The following is a 20111-nucleotide window of genomic DNA, read 5'->3' on the forward strand; positions in this document are numbered from 1 at the left end:
TATTTCTGAGTCTGCCTCCGCATCTGCGGGGAACAATAGCCGTGTGGCTCGGGCAGCGGGGGGATACGCCGTGCCGAGGCGGAATAGGGTGGTGTCCACGGTCTCGGAGGCCGTGGGAGGAGTCCCGCATTTCGGATGTGCTGCTATGTGCTCCTGTTTGTGTCGGGCAGCGCTTCTTCACCAGATCAGAGCCTCGTCGCCTCCGATGGAGCTGGGCATGTCTGCGATGCTTTTCACATGAACGGCTGTTAAAGCAAACGCTTTCAGATGGTGGCCCTGAACGGTCTGCGGTTTTATTTATTTGGGTTGAAATCGCCGCCGCCTATTCCTGCCCAGCATGATGGAAACCTGCTTTCTCGGAGGCATCAGCCGCCTCCTGCTCATGGTGCTTCTGGCTCTTTTGGAAACTCCGTGTGCTGGATCGTATACCGCAAGCACCGGCTCCGGCCACGCTGAGTGGACGGCCGCCTCGTCGCTGGCGGAGTTTGTGAGTTTTGGGACGGGCGGCACTGAGGGGCGACGTACAGACTCCGTCCCCGTCCTGCCGAAGGAGCGGGAACCACGTACAGACACCAACGCGGGTAAGGGGTCTCCACGGGCAGGGTATGTGGTCCTGCTGCGACTGTTATGTAAACCGTAACGGGGCTCGTTACTTAAGTCTCAGATATAGTAAACTGCTTTGAACAAATAATCCGTTGTGTAAGAGGTGCACCTCCCTCAGTAGCAATGATGGAAGTATCTATTTTTAAAATGCCTTTTGACCTGCCCTGACCTATCGTAACACATGCGACACGAGCTTCATTTAATGTTACAAAAATGTTACAGAATTAAAAATAAATACATAGCTTTATGCCATGCTGCCTGCAATAATGAAACAAAAAGTGAAGTTGATATATCCAGCGTTAACTTTAACCTGGTTAACTGACGTTCTCCAGGTGTGTGTGTTTGTGTACACACACACACACACACACACATATATATAGTAACTTATACATCTTAAATTTAAAACCTGATAACTGCTGATTATCCCAAAAACAGATCTCATATCTTTATATAGGTCTAATTTTGATGACATTTACAGTATGAACTAATATGTGGTGCTGTTGTTCATAAGCCATTATTGAGTCTTAAAACCCTACCATAGTTAAAGCACGTATTCAGACTGCACTCATAGTGAGTATCGTAAAACAGTATCAGCTTTAAGTCTGTAACTACAGCCTGGCGTTTTTGTAATGAGTCTCTTGCGCTTACCGCCACTGTTTTTGGAAATCAAGTCTGCCTCAGATTGTCTGGGAACTTAAATATCCTGGAGGAGCTGGATAACAGGCAGTTAGTGGGTCCTCTCTGGCAGTTAGTGTTAGCAGTTAGTGGCAGGATTATCTCAGGCCTCTTCGGGAGCCTGAGGGTTTCCTGCTCCCTCTAGCCAGATCACAGGGAGGAGCCCTGCATGCAGCCCAGTGTCAGACAGTTAGCACTCCTCATGTGCAATAACCCCAATAACCGCAATAACCCCAATAACCTTAATAACCCCAATAACCTTAATAACCCCAATAACCTTAATAACCCCAGTAACCCCAATAACCGCAATAACCCCAATAACCTTAATAACCCCAGTAACCCCAATAACCGCAATAACCCCGATAACCGTAATAACCCCAATAACCTTAATAACCCCAGTAACCCCAATAACCGCAATAACCCCGATAACCGTAATAACCCCAATAACCGCAATAACCGCAATAACCCCGATAACCTTAATAACCCCAATAACCCCAATAACCGCAATAACCCCGATAACCGCAATAACCCCGATAACCGCAATAACCCCAATAACCTTAATAACCCCAGTAACCCCAATAACCGCAATAACCCCGATAACCGTAATAACCCCAATAACCTTAATAACCCCAGTAACCGCAATAACCCCGATAACCGCAATAACCCCAATAACCCCAATAACCGCAATAACCCCAATAACCCCAATAACCTTCAATATGTTTCAGAAAAGTTATTTTCTTGCCGCTGCTGGTTTCAAACTTCAGAACATGAGGTGGCATTAAATATTCCTCTTCTTCTTCTTCTTCTTCTTCTTATTATTATTATTATTATTGACAACAACAACAATAATAATAAAAATAAGAAGAAATATTTTTTGTGTTCTAATTTAACTCAAAAATCTCAATTTTATTTTTACTTTCTTATGGGGATTTCATGTTCATTTTGTTTGCATTTATTAGTTTATTGATTTATTGATTGATTGATTGATTTTATTTGTTGGAAAGCGCTTTAATACTTATCATTTGTTCCAGTATCAGTATACAGCATTAAGTGGGTCAGATATTTCTTGGGTTGATGTTTTATGTTTATCGATACCAGCCTGAATATCGCATAATCTTCTCCATGACAGCATTTCAGCTGTGTCTGTTTTACCTCCGCAGTCGGTAAAAGACTCTTTGGAGTTTCCCTCCCCTTGCTTTCATCCAGATGGTTCCGAACGTAACGTAGAGCATTGAACAGAAAGTGCCTGATATGAGGAGCAGACAGACAGGCCGCAGGACTGGCTGTGAAAACATGGAGACAAAATGAAAACGGTTTATAGCAAGTGCTAACAGAAGAGGGGTGGAGGAGAGTGAGTTTAAAAACATGCACACAGTGTCAGTTTGGCTGGCCGGCTGGCGGGGCTGCGTTTTGGCACGGCGGAGCACCTTACTCTGTGTCTGATTACAGAGCCCGAGTGCAGTGAGAGGTCAGCACCAGGAGCCAGTGGCCTGTGCTTCCTCCACGCCGCAGCCGGGATGTCATGTGGGGTCTCGTAACCGTTAGCGGGAAGGGGGATGTCAGTGGATCCCCAATGATGGTCCTGCAGAAAGAGTGAAGAATTGCTGCCTGTATATAAACCCAAATTAGTCACAGTACTTTTGGGGAGATGGCGCAGTAAAAATAGCAGGCAGTCAGAAAGGTGACTGATTACTAGCTGGATTTCTGTAAGATATAAAACCAGTCTTTTTGAATAGGAAGAATGTGCAGGCTTAAAGGTAAACAGATCCTGGCTCTCTTTAAGCCTGTATTTATTGTTATCTAACGGGTCCCAGAGAAACATCTTCCCTCCTAAATGGGAACGTGGTCAAGTATAAAATATGCAAAATGTCCTGGATTAATATACGCATTGTGCGTGTTTGTGCATTTCACTGAGACAGCAGGCCATCGTCACGGCCTTGAGGAACAGGCTGCTTCACTGTCTTCATGTCACCTTGTGGTTCGCGTTGGTCTAACCGTGTGGGAAGCTGCAGTCAGCTGCCCCGGCACAGTGCTGGAGTGCCGCCCAGTCGTGGGAAGGGCCATGTAAGGGGATGGAAACCTATCAGACCAAAACACATTCCCTGAGTCCCGGAGCACCATTGTCTCACACAATGGGTGTGCCATGGTGGGGTTTTTAGACAAGGGAGGAAAGTGGTCGGTTAAGATTGTTGTCACGAGTTCGTGACCCGTGTGTTTGAAAGGGCGGTTCTGCAGAAAAACAGTCGTAAAGGAAACAATCCCAGCCGGGAGAAACAGCGCCTTGAGATCCTGGCCCAGATGGCGGACCGGACCGGATCGGGGACAGGGAAGGCATGGAGGATCTGGCTGGAACATTCTGGAACAGTTGAGGCCGCAGAGCTGTGCAGACTGTCAGCACATGTGACCTTAAAAACCTGAGATATCAGGAACATACACTGTCAGAACAAAGGGTCCAGGCCTGCTACAGGTTTCTTACCCCAATGGTACAGAAATGTTCCTCAGAGTCCATTTCTGTACCTTAAATTAGACTAAAAGGTACATTTAGCCAGAGCTAGGGTACGATTGGCAGACTCTGGTGGGTACAGCCCCAGTGACAAGTAACTGCATCCTCAAAGGAGCAAACTGGTGCTTTTTTCTGACATGAGAGTCTTCCCTCCCCCACTGCACCCCAGGACCCCAGGTGTAGGGGGGGGTTAATCCATATGTGACTTTCGTGACATAGCAGGGGGCAGCTAATTCAGCGCCCGGGGAGCAGTGCTTGGGGGTGGTACCTTGCTCGGGGTACCTCAGTGGTGCCTTGCTGGTCGGGGATTTGAACCTGCAATCTTTCAATTACAAGTACACTTCCCTAACCATCAAGCCACCACTGCCCCAAATATTATACAGTAATAACGACAGGTGAAATCAACCCAGAAGGCTGTTGGCTCTGGGGATCGAACAATCATCAAGTGTGATAAACGACAATATTTCGTTTATAATAGGATGTCTTTTGATTTTGCTCTGTCGGCACAGAATTTTCTTTTGCTATCAAACCCTTGTGTTACTGACAGATTTGTGTTATTTGGCAGTACTGCAGCCTTCTTTACCGGAACGAATTTGTTTACCAGAAACACTTCATTTTGTTCACTGTCTTGCCTTAAGGTAAGCAATAAAAATTTGTTGTGGTGAAATGTATATCAGTAGGTCCTCCTCGTGAAATTTCAGCCGAGTAATGTTTTGTCAAATGCATTTCTAGCATCATTTTCACTAACATTAAAATAATTTCACACAACAGACATTTTTTATCAGTTTAGTATGTGGGTGTGCAAAGCATTATGGGTCACCATTTTAAAGGGAATTATCGGCGTTAAATATCGGCTCATTTTTATCCATCGGCCAATATCAGTACTGGGCCGATACAATCGGTGCATCACCTGTTTATATAGTGTGTGTCCAGCTATGATTCTTACCTACAAACATCTGGCTGTTTTTGGGGGTTCAGGATAATCACGTCTAGCCTTGGCATTCAGTCTGAACTTTGCCTCTTGTTGTGCCTTATCTTCTGGACCAGACTTTAACCCTCATACCTCTCGATACTGCACTCCTCAAATAAGAGTGTAGCTCCGTCCACAGTGGTATACTCACAGTGCCAACAAGGCTGCATTTGTTGTTTGTGTGGCATGAGACAACGGATTGCATTATGAGCATTGCAGCTTTTTGCCCACTGTTAACAGAAAAAAAAAAATGACCGAATGTATACTGGTTGAAATTCATTTTATGTGTGCAGCCTCAGTGCTTGATACTCTATAGCTTTGGCTCAAAGGTCTCATTTTTGGAAAGTATCAGTTAACGCAAATATACCGCCGCAGAAAAAATTAAGAGACCCCAGCACATACATATTTTTGCAAACTGCAGCCTGGTTCTTCCCTGTTTCTCATTAATGAAGGGCTTCTTCCTGGCTTTATGGGACCTCAGTCCTGCTTCCAGGAGCCTGATACACACTGTCCTAGCAGTGCACCTCACACCTGCACTTAATGTTTCCCATTCCTTTGGAAGGTCACTTGATGTCATCCTATGATTCATGAAAAACTGCTGGGTTAGTTGACCGTCATCTCTGGCATTAGAATGTCGCTTCTGCCCTCTACCTGGCTGGTTTCTGGTCATTCCCAGTGTCTCCTGCTTCACCTTATTCTGTACTGTGTTCTTAGAAATTTTGGACCTGGAAGTAACCTGCTGCTTGGCATAGCCTTCTGCCAGCAGAACCAGGATTAAACCAGGATTTAAAAATGCAGATTTGTTTAAAAATATACAGTGGTCTCTTAATTATTCCTGTGGCTGTATATCTGACCATTCTTGACAAAAACCATGGAATTGGTCTAATGCCCTATATTGTGTTGTTGCCTCTGAATGAACTGAGATTTGCTCTGTGGCAAATTTTTTAACGTGGCCTTTTGCAAGGTCAGCTTTAGGAAGGAAACCCCAATTCCCTCAGCTCTGGGTCGCCTCCATATTTAGGGTCCAGGCTTTTGTTAGCTTAGACAGACCTGACTGCCAGTTATTCCCCACCCATGATCTGCACTTCCGCAGTTGGTTAAGGTCTGGGGCGTCGGTGGCGGGGGTGAGTTGCCAGATGCCCTCTAGTGGCAGATATTGGGTACTGTAAGCAATCAAAACTGAGTAAATAGATACTGTACATTGATTGTGCCAGTGCTGAAACTGAGAATGGCAAAGTGTGTATACATATATCATTGTATTGTATGAGTTTAAACACAGGTAGTAAAAGCCTAAATATTTTCCTTTGCACAAGATACCCATGTAAACTCAGTATAATCATGTTTTTCAGTGTACCCAAAGTCATGACTCTTCCCACACAACTCCTTTTGTTTGTATTCCTACGAACTGACCAATACTGTCCCCTTTGTTTCCAGTCCCCAATCACAACATGCCCGGCAGTGTTACCATGGATACGGAAGGCTGGGAGTCTCACTCGCAGACCGCCAGTACCTACATATTCTCTACAATTAGCCGAGCCGGAGAGAGGACCCTCCTGTCCGTGATCACCGACAGCACCTCTGCTTACACCCAGGAATCAAACTCCTCAGAGGTCTCCTCTCAGACCTTTTCCCAGACATATCAAACATCCACCAGGACCATCTCCCAGACATCTGCTCGAGGGTCACAAACCACCTCCCAGCAATCCTCCCAAACTTCTCCAAGGACTCAACAATCCCCTCACCAAACTTCCTCTGACAGCTCCTCCCCAACTTTTTTCCAACCCTCTTCCCAAGCCTCTTCCCAGAATTCTTCCCAGCCCTTCTCTGGGGAATTGAGCACTGCTAGCCAGGACTTGACAGATGTGATTTCCTCCTCTGAGTCTGGCCAGTTGGACACTACAGTATATAGCCATCACACCATGGCTGGTACACCTCTGAACGGGACAGGGCACATGGATCACTCGCAGGTGTCTTCAGAGACCATCGGCCTCCTAAATTCTTCGCTGCCTATGTCTGATGATAGCGCAGAGAACGCAAACGTGACCCAGTTCAACCAACCATCCAAAAGTGGAACAACTCGTACCGAATCCAGTCTTGCTGTCTCTTCTATGCCTCCTGATCTGTCCACAGAGGACAGCATGACCAACACGTCTCACCTAGAGAACGAGAGGTCGGACACTTTAGCCGGAGAGACGGACATCACTACGGAGCCGTTCACCGGGGATCCCTACACCCACGGCAACAATGAAACGGAGACCATTCATAATACTACAGGTAACGTGGCTTCAACAGAAGCGCCCCCTGTGGTTAAAGACTTAAATACGACTGCGGATCGTTCCCTGACAAAAGTCCTGTCCAGTCAGGGCCCCCATACCACGGAGCCAGAGCAGCCGGAAAAGACCACAGGGGCACCACCTGGCACTGACTCAATGGTGACGCACGGGTCACAGTTAGGTGAAGGAACCACCTACAGGTCAACTCCCCCTGGTCCTGTCTCCCTCCCACCAACACAGAGTGCGCCAAGCACCACAGCACAGGCCCGGACTCTGCCCACCACGCGTGCCACCGTACCAGCAACCGAGGTGTTTCAAACCAGGGGCTCCACCCCTCAAGACCTCCCACCTTCCAGGACGGGGGGAACATCATCTCACACCTCTAAGGGTACCACTGTCACCTCCGGCCTGGACGGCAGCACTGTCCCGTCTAGAGGAACGACCCAGCCTAGCCAAGCCACTACGCTGATGTACAGGCGCACAGACCCCGTGGGGCCGACCGCCGCTCACACCACAAGGGGCTTTGAAGAGAGGAGGACGACCGGAGGCCAGATAACTACTGCAAAAACGCCCAAGAAACTGACTGAGCCGGCAGGTACAACTTTAGCGCTTAGTTATGAGCGTAAATTCATCCACACAGGACCAATAGCGACGCGTGTTTGTATTCTTGCCATCTGTTGTAGGTTCTTGAGTTTTATGCAGATGTTTGATCTATAAAAAGATTCTCTCCCCTTCTGCATGTTCTCTCTCCTGACCTACCCCTGCCGTGTGTTCCGGCCCAGACGTGGACGAGTGTGTGGCTGGGCCCTGTCCCTCGGGCTCCATGTGCGTAAACACGCGAGGGTCCTTCAGCTGCGAGTGCCCCCTGGGTTTCGACCTTGAGAACAGCCGGACCTGCACCCAGGGTGAGACAGCGCACCCTGCTGGACAGGAGGGATCATGACATTAGTATTTGAGGCTGGAATTAATCTGCAGCGTGATCTTCTGTATTGTCTGTATTGTCAATTAATGTCACTCATGCAGTGTGTTTGAACCGTGTAGAATGACAATCTGTACAGGCTGCCCCCTACTGTCAGACTCAGGGTTTTTCACTCTTCTCTACAGCCAAGACCTTCCTGGGTACTTTCAGTTTCTCAAACATGAGCTTCAGCAGCAGTGCTGGACTTCATGAAATCCAGAGAGAAATCCTGCAGCTGGTGAGAGTTTTGATGTGCTCCCTGCTCTTGGGGGTATTTGTGTGTGAGTGTGTGTGTGTGTGTATGTGTGTGAGAGTGTGTGTGTCTGTGTGTGTATGTGTGTAAGAGTGTGTATGTGTGTGTCTGTGTGTGTGTGAGTGTGTGCGAGCGGGTTTACCTATCCTTATGGGGACATAATGTCCCCATAACGTGATAAATATCCATTTTTGTTCCCTTATGGGGACCGGTTTCCTGGTCCCCATAAGGGAAAACTCTATTTTATAAAAATCGGTGACTGCTATGAAAAAACTAAAAATGCAAAAACTCTTGTATTTTGTTAGGTTACTTATGGTTATGGTTAGGGCAGGGTAGGGGTTAAGGTTGTCATAGTTAGCATTAGCATTTTTCCCATTGAAATGAATGAGCGGTCCCCATAAAGATGTTTACCCTGCATGTGTGTGTGTGTGTGTGTGTGTGTGTGTATTAAAATTGATCAGTTAAAGTAGTTGGGAGATGAAAACCCCCTTTAGTGGCTGGTCCTGAATTATAGAGAGGAATCAGTTTATGGGTGTCATCATGATTGGCTGTTTTTAAATATTTCATTTTTAATTGTGATATCGGCTTCCGGATGGTTCTTTGTTGGTGAAAGTATGTGTCTTTTCAGCTCAATTCTTCACTGGCCGCTCTGAAGGGTTACAGCCGATCCACACTCAGGAAGAAGTAAGAGTTCCTGTGTCCCCTCACTTCCACCATTTTTCATGAGCTGCTTTCGGGCAATAAGCTCTGTCAGTTTAATCTCCCGCAGCCTCTTGTGTGGTTATTATGGCTGCATGAATGTGTCGACGTCATGTGTGGGCAAAGACTGTGGCAGGACGTCTTCTGAGAGCTAAAGCCCTGCTCAGGTCCCCTGTAGCGCTAAGTGACAGTGTGTCCCTGCACCCCCCAGCGGCACGCAGCCAATGCACATCGCCGCCGTCAGCATGTTCTCCATGGGGGCGACGGTGACGCGTCCGGACGTGGTCACCGCCATCCGGACCTTCTTGGGCAACTGCAGCCGGGGGGGGACCCATTGCGGCCGGCTGCTGGGTGCCAGGGTCTCCTACAGAGGTACAGTGTGTCTGTCCGTGTCTGTGTCTGTATCTGTGTCTGTATCTGTGTGTGTGTCTGGGTCAGATATACATTAAAAACATGTCATTTTGATATTTTTTTGTCCCCACAAGGGGAAGTTCAACTTTATAAAAATCTATAACTGCAATCAAAAAACTAACAATGGCAAAAGACTAATGATTGCTACTTATAGTTAAGGTTAGGGCTGGCTAGGGGTTAAGGATGTCCTTGTTGAGATTGGGGTTTTGCCCAAAAAAATGAATAGATGGTCCCTACAAAGACATGAGTACAGGACTGTGCGTGTCTGTGTGTGTCTGTGTGTGTGTGTGTGTGTGACTGTGTCTGTGTCCCAGGGCTGTTATCATTAACGAAAACTAACATTATGAAAAAACATTTTTGCAAACTGAATTAATGTAACAAAAATAACATAAAAATCTACAACTGAACAAGAACTGTAAATACGGCTTCCTTAACTACTTTAAACAAAATAAAAGTGTTAAATGTGTCCCATCACAGTTTTTAAGTACTATTTGGCTTAAGTAATGATTTGTTTATCTTTTATTACCACTAGTAATACCTGAAATATGTTTTGCCCATTTGAGGGTATTGGTAATGTGTATGTGTAATGCACACTGTATATTCATGAAGGGTCAACCACATAAAAAAATCTATATAGAAACAAAATTACTAAAACTTAAGGTGAAACTATATAATATAGAAAACTAAATAGAAATATATCTTTAACATAAAAACTAACAGAAACTAATGGAACCATACCGAAAACTAACTACGTGTAAAACTAATCTGGATTTCAAATGAAAATTAAAAATCATATAAAAATAAAAACATAATCAAAGAGCTCAGACATTGGTGTCTCCCATGATGACTGTCAGCTCTCCACAATCACTCTGCACCGGCTGCTGACTCTACACACATACACTTCTGTTGGTGGCAGTTCAGCTCTACCTGATCACCTGATCAGTCACCTGACCACTGCCACTTGACCTGCCAGTAGAACGTGATCCCCACAGAGTCGTGTCTTCATTGCGGGTTCGAGGGCAGGCGATGTTCCAGCTCACCGCTCTCCGTCGCCCTCTGCAGACCAGTCTCTGTGCCAGGCGCAGGCGATGTTCCAGCTCACCCCTCTCTGTCGCCCTCTGCAGGCCAGTCTCTGTGCCAGGCGCAGTCGATGCAGTGTGACACGGATCGGACCAAATGTGAGGATGCCAGTGGCGTCGCTATCTGCCAGTGCCGTGATGGATACTTCAAACACAGCAGAGACGACCTGTCCTGCAGAGGTATGCGGGCTGTAGGGGGCGTAGTGCTTAAGAACTGCCTGTCTGCTGCTTTTCTGCTCCTTCTTTTCTTTTTAAAAAATTTTACTAATTATTTTACTTTGCTTGCTATATTTAAACAAAATATGAAATTTTGATTTTGTAGATTTTATAGTTTAACACCTGTCTGACATGCTACACTGCTTGTAGAATAAGATATTTATTATTTACTTAAATCCATCATCATCTTTATCAAGGATTTCTTGGATGAAGATTGGAAATTTAATTCTTCTCCCCAACTCTTTCATATTTGCAGAATGTGGTGACGGTTTTAAACTGGAAAATGGCACCTGTGTTCCGTAAGTTTTCTCTAAATGCTTCAGAGTCACAACAGAAACATCATTTCCATGTCTCACCTGCTGTTCTGCTGATGTTCCAGGTGCATGTTTGGATTTGGGGGATTCAACTGTGAAAATTGTGAGTAGAGGCCGAAACGCACAGCCGGGGCGGGGGGCTGTGCTGTCTGTCGATAACGTTTAACGTTTAGACATGGCATTGATACTTTTGATATGTGTAAAATAATCGGTAACACTTAACATTAACTGCACCTTCATAATGCCTTTATAATGCATTCATAAACAGGGTGTGAGTATACCCTAATATCCTAACATACCTTATAACAGTTTTAATATACATTAATAACAAACATTATATGATTATGTTTGTTATTATGTATATTAAAGCTGTTGAGGTACAATAGGATGTTAAGATATACTTACATGCTGCTTATGAATGTTCTATGAATGCATTATAAAGGCATTATGTAGGTGCAGTTAATGTAAAGCATTATGAGATATCCTTCTGGCGGGTAACGTAGCAGCATAGCGACTAACACCTGGAGCCATGAGCGATGCCCTCTGCTGGGCTGGCATGACGCTGAAGTGGTCCTCCTTCTTCAGTTTACAAGCTGATTGCGGTGGTGGTATCCCCAGCCGGTGGGGGCCTGCTCCTCATCTTGGTCATCGCTCTCATCGTCACCTGCTGCAGGTACACCTGCACTTTACGGCGGTACCAGGCGGCACTGTCCGGTCAGGCTGGTATCTCAACTCATAATTTACCCCCATTTACTGTATTACATATTATTAAACACGAAGGCCAAGTGAATTCCCGAATCTGTTTCATCCATCCATCCATCCATCCATCAAACCATACAGACATTTTTTCCATTCGTCCATCTTTAATGCACTCGTTATCCATCAGACCTGGTGAAACAGACAGTAAGCAGTCTGTCTGGCTTTTGTGGTCTTCAGGAAGGACAAAAACGACATCAATAAGATCATTTTCAAGAGCGGGGACCTGCAGATGTGCTCCTACCCCGAGTACCCGAAAGGCAACCGGGTGTCGGTGGAGTGGGGCAGGGAAGCCATCGAGATGCAGGAGAACGGGAGCACAAAGAACCTCCTGCAGATGACTGACATTTACTACACTGTATGTGCCCTGTCTCCCGTGTCACCCCCACCATCTGTTTGTCTGGCTGGGGGGGGACTGGGGCTGCATTTCTGTTATGCATCAGTAAACATGCATCCATAGGGATGACCCCCCCCCCAGCACATCTGTGTGGGCTTATATGGCTCCTCTTTCTTTAGGCATTTGAGCCAAATATGTTACACTGAGAAAATGCAACTTAAATTCCTTCATTGTGATTTGCATTTCACTCTGTATGTTGCCTGTGTTTGACCCGTATGTTACACGTGTTACGTTGTGTGTTATTCCGTGCGTTATGCACTTTCTACACTGAGTGCTATAGTATGTCACTCATGTTACACTGTCATTTTTTGTGTTACCTGTTACATTGTGTCACTCTGCATGTTACACTGCATCACTGTGTGTTGTTCCTAATGTTACCTGTTTGTTAAGTGGGGACACTCGTGTCACCAGTCCTTGGATGGGATCTGCTGTTGTAGCCTAGAGACAGTAGCTTAGCAACTGTAGATTTTATGAGTGAAGCAGTTGACGGGTAACAGTGACTGTCACTAAAGACGCCTGTGATGGCTGTATTGGCGTGTGACGTCTGGATGTGTGTCTCTCGCAGGCTCCCCTGAGGCACCCGGAGTGGCCGTCCCGCCAGTCCTGCATTTACCCGGCGCAATGGAACCCCTCCTTCATCAGCGACGACACACGCAGGCGGGACTACTTCTGAAAGGGGCGGGGCGACGATCAGACCACTACTAACGCCATAAACCCGTGGGCCAGTCATAAGTGTTCCCATGGTTCGGCAGCCTGCGTTTGTGAAGAAGTGGATTTTTAAAAGGAAGTCGTCGTTTTGCGTAGCAGAGCATAGCTGGACCTAGCGGGGGATGTGGACGGCCACTGTGAGTTGCCGTGGTAACGCACACCGTGCCTCTGTTGTGACAGCTGCCACAAGCCATGTGGTCAAACCCTTTAAAAGGTGTACTGCCCTTTAATGTCCCTCTAGTGCGTTGCAGCCGAAACGGACCATGTATCTGGGGTAAATAATCACTTCTCAATGATTCAAAAAGACATTTTATTCGATATACTTCCTAAGCTACGTGGTGAGTGGTTGTGGCGAATCGGACTTTAACCACTCTGACATTGGGTCCAAGCCCGCCCACGCCAGGGGGGGCTCCTATTTGCTGCTTCCGGTGAACGTCACTCACTCCTCTCCATGTTTCTTGCTCACGCTGGTCCTGAAGGAGCAGGGCCCTCCGCTCCTGCTCGGGTTACTCCTGTTGTAACCACATGGCATCCAGCATGACTGGCATGCCCCGGTCTCTGTGCCCGCGTATCGCACTATAAGGAACATATTTCTAAGGTGTATTATATTTGTACCTGGTCATATATTTTAGCTGGAGAGTCTTTTTATAATTATTTTGCTCCTTGAAATATGAATTGTCTTATTTCTGGCGTTGTAGTCAGACCTGCATATTTAGACAATTAAAATGAAAACGCTGTTGTTGCAGCTGAATGATTCAAGTTGGTCTTTCTAAAAAGTAGTTATATTCACTGAAGGGGTGGATGGCGGAGGTTGAAGCCCAGAATGATTTGTTTAGCTCAGATGTTCTGATAAGCATACTCTCGGTTTGGGAGTTGGAGATGTCTCTAGGATGTTCTAAGAACAGCGCTCCCGGTGGTAAGAAATGTAATTTTCACTCACAACCCCTTTTTCCATCAATTTATATATGTTTTGTAGTTCAGTGATGGGGGGTGGCCCAGTGTTTAGCACTTTCGCCTCAAACCTCTGGGACCAGGGTTTGAACCTCTCCCATGGCTCTGTGTGTAGAGTTTGCATGTTCTCCCCATGTTGTCATGGAGTTTCCACAGGGGTACTGTGCCCCCCCCCCCCCCCCCATCCAAAAACATGGTGAGATTAATTGGAGTTGCTAAACTGCCCATAGGTGTGCGTGTGTGACAGAATGGTGTGCGATGGGATCCTGGGTTGATCCTTGTCTTGCACCCAGACCCCCCAAACCTTCAACAGGACAAGGGGTTTCAGAAAATGGTTATAGGTCAGTAAAGTTCTGCCTCAGTGCTGTTAAGTAGGAGCCGGGAATCCAGAGAACTCACAGCTGTTACATCAGCCATTAGGTTTTAATAAAGTCACTACGTTTAAAAAAAAACAAGATTAAAAAACATTTATTTCGATATATCTTTAGATATAATTTGTTTTATATATTTTAACATATATATGACATAGATATATAGATCTTTATTAAATACTCAGCACATAGAAATGGGGACAAAGTATACCCATAAACTTTATCTAAATGTTTTACAGATGGGCACCCAGACTGAACCAGATTGCAAAGGAGCATGACTTGTGTATGTTTACATACACACACTGCTCTTTTGTATTAAATGCCATTTAGAAAATGGACCCAGATCAAGCTATTTTAGGTCAGTAGTCTCCTGGGTCCACTCTGGGTTCATGGTCTGGCCAACCCTGCGAGAAAAATGTAATAAATTCACAGATGAACTAGATAACACCATAACAGACGAAACATCTCACAAGAATATAGTATAATCAGCACTTCTGAGGTAAAAATCAGTTCTGATTGCCTGGCAGAGAGATGGCTGTTTCCTGTTCACTTTCCCATTTTTCTAAACAAGTCACGCTTAGAGCAAAATAGCACATATTTCTCCTTCCATGGAAAGGCTAAGAAGAGAAGCGTGCACGGCGTGTACACAGACCAAAACGCTGACACGTTCCACAGTACCTTGACAACGGAGCACCACGTCGCATTAAAATTCTACGTCGCGTCGGGGCTGCGATTTCAGCGGCAAACACTGACACAGACACCCCTAGGAAACGGTAACACTCGAAGCGGAAGGGTTGCTGAAGATGAGAGAGCAGAAGCGATCACAAAAACTGGTCACAGTGCAGTGGTATAGCATTAAGGCCTGCTCTACAGAGACCATTCTGCAACGACGACATCCAAGAAAAGCACTGCTTGAGTTCAATCTAAATACTTTACCTTTATAATATGGATACAAATATACCAATGAGAGCACAACAAACTAAGGCAGGAATATACAATTAAAACCATCTGCTATCGGCTAAAATGCCACAAACTCAGCACAGATGCAGCAGGTATGTATGCCTTCAAAAATCACCCTGCTCTCTCAGTGGGTCCAATAATAAGTATGATTCTGGCGTGATATAGGTTATGGGGAAGGTGACAGTGACCAGGGTAGATTGGTAAGTTGGTATCTTCCCACTGTTGCAGTTTAAGGCTTTGTGGGGTAGAGAGGTAAGACAGTGACTGAGGAGGATGAGGTGCAGTATAAAATACCCCCAGTAAACGGAAGGGGCTTTAAATTGGGAATATGTGGTCAGCAGCATCAACTGACACGTTCATCCAGCTTCAGAAATAAACGGATTCTTGGTGTATGTCACTGACACCGAAAGAGGAAATCGCAGTTAGCCGGCACAATATCACGCATGGAGGGTGAAGAGAGAAAATTAATTTTTCATAGAGGGGAGAGGACTACATTCAAGTTCTTAATTATATTAAAGGACAAGAAGGGCGGGAGCTTCTCGGGGATGCTGAGGCCAGCTACCCTGGCAGCTCAAACAACTAACCTCACAGTTCCTGGGATCCGGCTCCCATAACTACGAAGTCTCCCATAGCTACGATGGTTCCCAATAGCTACAAGATCTCTCATAGCTATGAAGTCTCTATTAGCTACAACAGATCCCATAGCTACAATGTCTCCCATAGCTACGAAGTCCCCCATGTCGCTCTCATAACTACAGTCTTCAATAGCTATGACAGTTCCCATAGCTACAACATCTTCCATACCTACGACAGTTCCCTTAGCTACAATGTCTCCCATAGCTACGACAGTTCCCATAGCTACAACATCTCCCATAGTTACGAGGTCTCCCATAACTATGTCGGCTCTCATAACTACAGAGTCTTCAATAGCTATGACAGTTCCCATAGCTACAACGTCTTCCATACCTACGACAGTTCCCTTAGCTACAATGTCTCCCATAGCTACGACAGTTCCCATAGCTACAACATCTCCCATAGTTACGAGGTCTCCCATAGCTATGTCGGCTCTCATAACTACAGAGTCTTCGATAGCTACAACATCTCCCATAGCTACAACAGTTCCCATAGTTACGAAGTCTCCCATAGCTATGTCGCCTCTCATAGTTATGTCAGTTGCCATTCCTACAAAGTTCCTACAGCTAAGACGGGTCCCATAGCTACAGCTGCTGGGTTTCAGTACCCAGTCACAGTGGTCAGCCATCTTTCTGCGCTGCTCTCCTGATGTCCTTCAAGTTTAAACATGGGAAAAAATACCTGATTCCCAACATTTCATTCTCATTGCACATAGGTACCAACATTATTTCAGTAAAATATTATTTCTGACAAATAATTAGTTACTTCTATAATTCATCTATGATTTATCTTTATGCATATGGGTGTATTCATTATATAGTCAAGAAAATATCAAGATTATATAGATTCCATCTATTACAATATATAAACATTCATCTTTCTGAAGACCTGAAAATAACTAATATACTATATTCATCTGAAATATCATTTCTAAACAAGAGAGCTGTAAAGCTCATCAACTACATTATTATAGCATAGTTTGGTATTTGGTCAATACAAACTAGAGAGAGTTAACCCAGTAACCACCTTACTCAAAAGCAAAGCGCTTGTGCGTTCAAACAGCCCGTCCTGCAGTACTGCGGGTCCTCCAGCAGGGCCGAGGTACTGAGCTGCCCTTCAAAACCGGACACACTTACAGCTATCAGTTCAATGGCTAATAGGAGCACACAGCACAATGGCCATATATGTGTGCATTGCAGGAACGATTAATCTAGCCGGTCATACTTGGTAAAAATGTATCGTCATGGAGAACCACAAACATTTACCCTGGCGTATGTTCTAAACATAAACCCGAGGACAAGTGATCATCACCATGAGGCTGGAGGGTGCAGCCCTGCCGGGAGACGCCATACACCCGAGTTCTGAAGGGCGGCTTTGGGGGTCGGGGCGCATGACCGAGGGAGGGACAGGGTGAGGGTGAGGGTTGCATCTAGGGGCTGCGCTGAGGGGGACTCAGACATGCGACTCGTCCAGATCCAAGTCCACGGGGGACAGCGGCTGAGGAGACCTGCGAGGGGACAGTAAGGGGACCAGGAGAGGGTTCTCGGTGCCGCTGTCCTCGCTGATGTGCAGCACCGTGTCCGAGTGCTGGAGCAGCACTGAGGTCTCTTCGTCCTCAGGACTCTCGGGCACCAGGTCGGCGGGCAGTGGGCGGGCTGGCGTCTCCAGGACAGGGAGCGGGGGGAGGAAGGGGGAGGAGGAGGGCGGCGTGGGGGTCGACCGAGGGGAGGGGGACAGGGTGCCCCAGAGTGCTCTCGGCTCCTTCTCCCTGCTGTCAGGGATAGCAGAGAGCTGGAACAAAGAAACAGAGAAATCATATTAGAACTGAATCAAAGACGACGTCCCATTCACTTTACATTCCATTCACTTTACATTCCATTCACTTTACATTCCATTCACTTTACATCCCATTCACTTTGCACCTTGTATGTTGTTTGCACTTTATACATGTCTGTAAATAACATGTCTGTTACGTTGTATTTAATCTGTACTGTTTTGTTCTATTGTATTGTAATGTACCAGAGAAACACCTTAAAACTGCCCGAAACATATTCCTTGTGTGATCCACACACACACTTGGCCAATAAACATGATTCTGACACTCCACCTGGATGCCCAGGTAAATAGCAAAACCCCACCCATCCTCTGACCCCCCCCTCCTGGTCAGGGTGGCTGGGAACCTGCCCCATGCAGGTGGGACATACACTGGGCAGGATGCTATGCTATCGCCGCTTACACGCACACGATCATACACTCTGGGCAATTTAGAGAAACCAATGAGGGTCATTTCATGTCTTTGGACTGCGAGAGGAAAGCAGAGGAATTACGGGGAGAACATGCCAAGTCCAGAAGCACCGTGTGGAGGCGGGAATCGAACCCCTGTGCCCCAGGGGTGTGATCCAGCAAAAGTTACAAAGATATACATATTCTACAGATGTACCCATTGTCCTCTATCTACTGATAGCGTTTTACATCTAATTGACCAATGAAAAGATGTTTTATTTTACTTTAACAATTTAACACTGATAGCTAGATAGCTATCTAATGTCACTGTTAATTGTGAATATAAAGTGAGATTACTTTCCTTTATTGACACCGACATATTTGCCTCGCTGAGAACAATCCACATAAGTCCATTCCTAACATTAAACCGCTCACACTCGTGAAATAATGGATTTTTGGAGATGCACGTTTCTCATTGGACAGCGATGACCTCATTGGACAGCAACGATCTCATTGGACAGCGATGATACACTGTGAAAGATGCAGCAATGTGGGTGTTTCTCTAAGGCTACCCGGACCTACCGGGCCTCGGGCAGGGCTGTGTGAGTCTGCAGCGATGGGTGCCAAGGAGGATCCGGCAGGGGGGGGCACGTTCAGCTTCTTGCCCTCACCCGGACCCTCGTCGTCAGTTGCCGACGTCACAGTGACGTTGGGCTGGGTCTCCGTGAAGGTCACTGACCTCTTCTGTTCAGTTTGTGCTGAGGGGAGATGGAGCAGCAGCCACATTTAGAATAGCGCCCCCTGGTGCCACGTACGCCTGACCACATACCACACTGCCACTGAGACTAGGGTTACGCAAGACAGACATGCAGAGCGCCAACTCAGGAGGCAAGAGGAAGGACAGGGGTCTCACCTTCACAGTCCAATAAAGTTTCTTTTTGAAAACGAGACACAAACAGAACAGAGTGACACAGTCAGTGATCGAGGTCTAGGGTGACCGGGCTCTTCTCAGAGCAGATGCACATATATAATACATATATACAGCACATGTACGGCACACACAGGATACAGACATACACAGCTGCTTGTGGGCGACGGGCTTCAGTACAGGCCTGTTCATGTTAGCACAGTACACTGGCATTTCACACAGCACAGGAACAGGAAGTTAACCAGAGAGATTCACTGTAAATGAATCATCTTTCACACGGGGCTGCAGTTCCCATTATTACTAGGGATAAGATTACATTATAATAAAATTCAATTAAAAATATTAGGAAATCCCTGATACATGGATTCAGGGCCAGTAACGAGGAAAACTGTTCGTAACTGGGAACCCATGATACGACAATATTAAATACTAAATAGATTTAGTTTATGTTTCAATAATAATGAATGTGATTAATCATATCACTGATTTGCTATATAAAACAAGGAATCATGTATCGACACCAAGCCAATTGCAGTTCAGGTAAAGCAACTACAGGGTCTTTTAAAATTAAATTAGCCATAGTACAAAATATGTTGTTTTATGAATGATACCTTCTGACCCCCCCCCCACACATACACACACACACACACACACACCCAGACACACACACACACACACGTACCCAGAGGCTTGTTTTTGGGCTGGATGCTTCTCCGCGTGGTGGACAGACGAGCTCCAGTCCGTCCTCGCGGCTCATTCTGGATCTTCTGCATGGACAGCAGGGGGCGCCGCAGCTGAAGGGAATAAGCAAGGATACTTGTTTCATTCACACTTTTGCCCGACCTCCAACTGTCAAGTCCACCATGCAGCTTGAACTGCGGCTCTGCAATGCATATTAAATGGCTCGTCTTTTACACTAAATCTCAGTTCAGTGCACATACTGTACTTAGTCCTTTTGTTAGCCTGGTTTGCAGTTAGAATGACAATATTAGCCGCTAATGACCAGTTCTATGTGGGGGTGGTTTTATAAGTTAAATTCACTTGACACTTGACTGCAGGTGCAACACTGGTGTGCAAATATCACAATAGTAGCAAGGAACAGTACAACTGGAAGTATAGAAAACAGCAAATATACAACATAGTAATAATAAATAATGTGCAACTTCAGAGAAAATACAAATACAATAAATGTAATGGACAGCGATACAGCATTTCTCTGTGCCTAGGCTA

At 45.9% G+C, this 20111-nt stretch overlaps 2 protein-coding genes across 14 annotated transcripts in view; one reads left to right on the forward strand and one right to left on the reverse strand.

The window, feature by feature from the left end:
* Positions 1 to 151: 151 nt before the first annotated feature.
* On the forward strand, positions 152 to 13560 carry heg1 (heart development protein with EGF-like domains 1). The gene is made up of 12 exons (XM_023837763.2): positions 152 to 581; positions 6186 to 7619; positions 7807 to 7929; positions 8129 to 8220; positions 8864 to 8919; positions 9146 to 9306; positions 10470 to 10604; positions 10897 to 10939; positions 11020 to 11057; positions 11540 to 11627; positions 11891 to 12068; positions 12673 to 13560. The coding sequence occupies exons 1-12, from the start codon at positions 338 to 340 to the stop codon at positions 12778 to 12780; spliced, it is 2700 nt and encodes an 899-aa protein (XP_023693531.2). The 5' UTR covers positions 152 to 337; the 3' UTR covers positions 12781 to 13560.
* A 658-nt stretch (positions 13561 to 14218) lies between these two features.
* Positions 14219 to 20111, reverse strand: part of unc80 (unc-80 homolog (C. elegans)) — a 51083-nt gene continuing 45190 nt past the window's right edge. For 8 of the 13 annotated variants that reach the window (XM_023837752.2, XM_023837755.2, XM_023837751.2 and 5 more), the window contains 4 exons: positions 19564 to 19675; positions 18867 to 18887; positions 18536 to 18711; positions 14219 to 17521 (listed from right to left, as the gene is read on the reverse strand). In XM_023837752.2, coding sequence (XP_023693520.2) covers positions 17183 to 17521; positions 18536 to 18711; positions 18867 to 18887; positions 19564 to 19675 — 648 coding nt within the window. In that variant the 3' untranslated portion in view covers positions 14219 to 17182. The remainder of the gene's footprint in view (positions 17522 to 18535; positions 18712 to 18866; positions 18888 to 19563; positions 19676 to 20111) is intronic. The other 5 variants (XM_023837750.2, XM_023837762.2, XM_023837761.2 and 2 more) reach the window with 1 other exon arrangement.

The sequence above is a fragment of the Paramormyrops kingsleyae genome, chromosome 16 (assembly GCF_048594095.1).
Source record: "Paramormyrops kingsleyae isolate MSU_618 chromosome 16, PKINGS_0.4, whole genome shotgun sequence".
NCBI classification, from domain to species: Eukaryota; Metazoa; Chordata; class Actinopteri; order Osteoglossiformes; family Mormyridae; genus Paramormyrops; species Paramormyrops kingsleyae.

Bases quoted from the DNA above. Each gene is read 5' to 3' on its own strand.
- heg1 (XM_023837763.2), top strand. From the start codon at position 338: ATGATGGAAACCTGCTTTCTCGGAGGCATCAGCCGCCTCCTGCTCATG. The intron at 9,307-10,469 runs GTACAGTGTGTC...CGCCCTCTGCAG, and splicing joins TGCCAGGGTCTCCTACAGAG to GCCAGTCTCTGTGCCAGGCG. The intron at 11,628-11,890 runs GTACACCTGCAC...TGTGGTCTTCAG, and splicing joins CTCATCGTCACCTGCTGCAG to GAAGGACAAAAACGACATCA.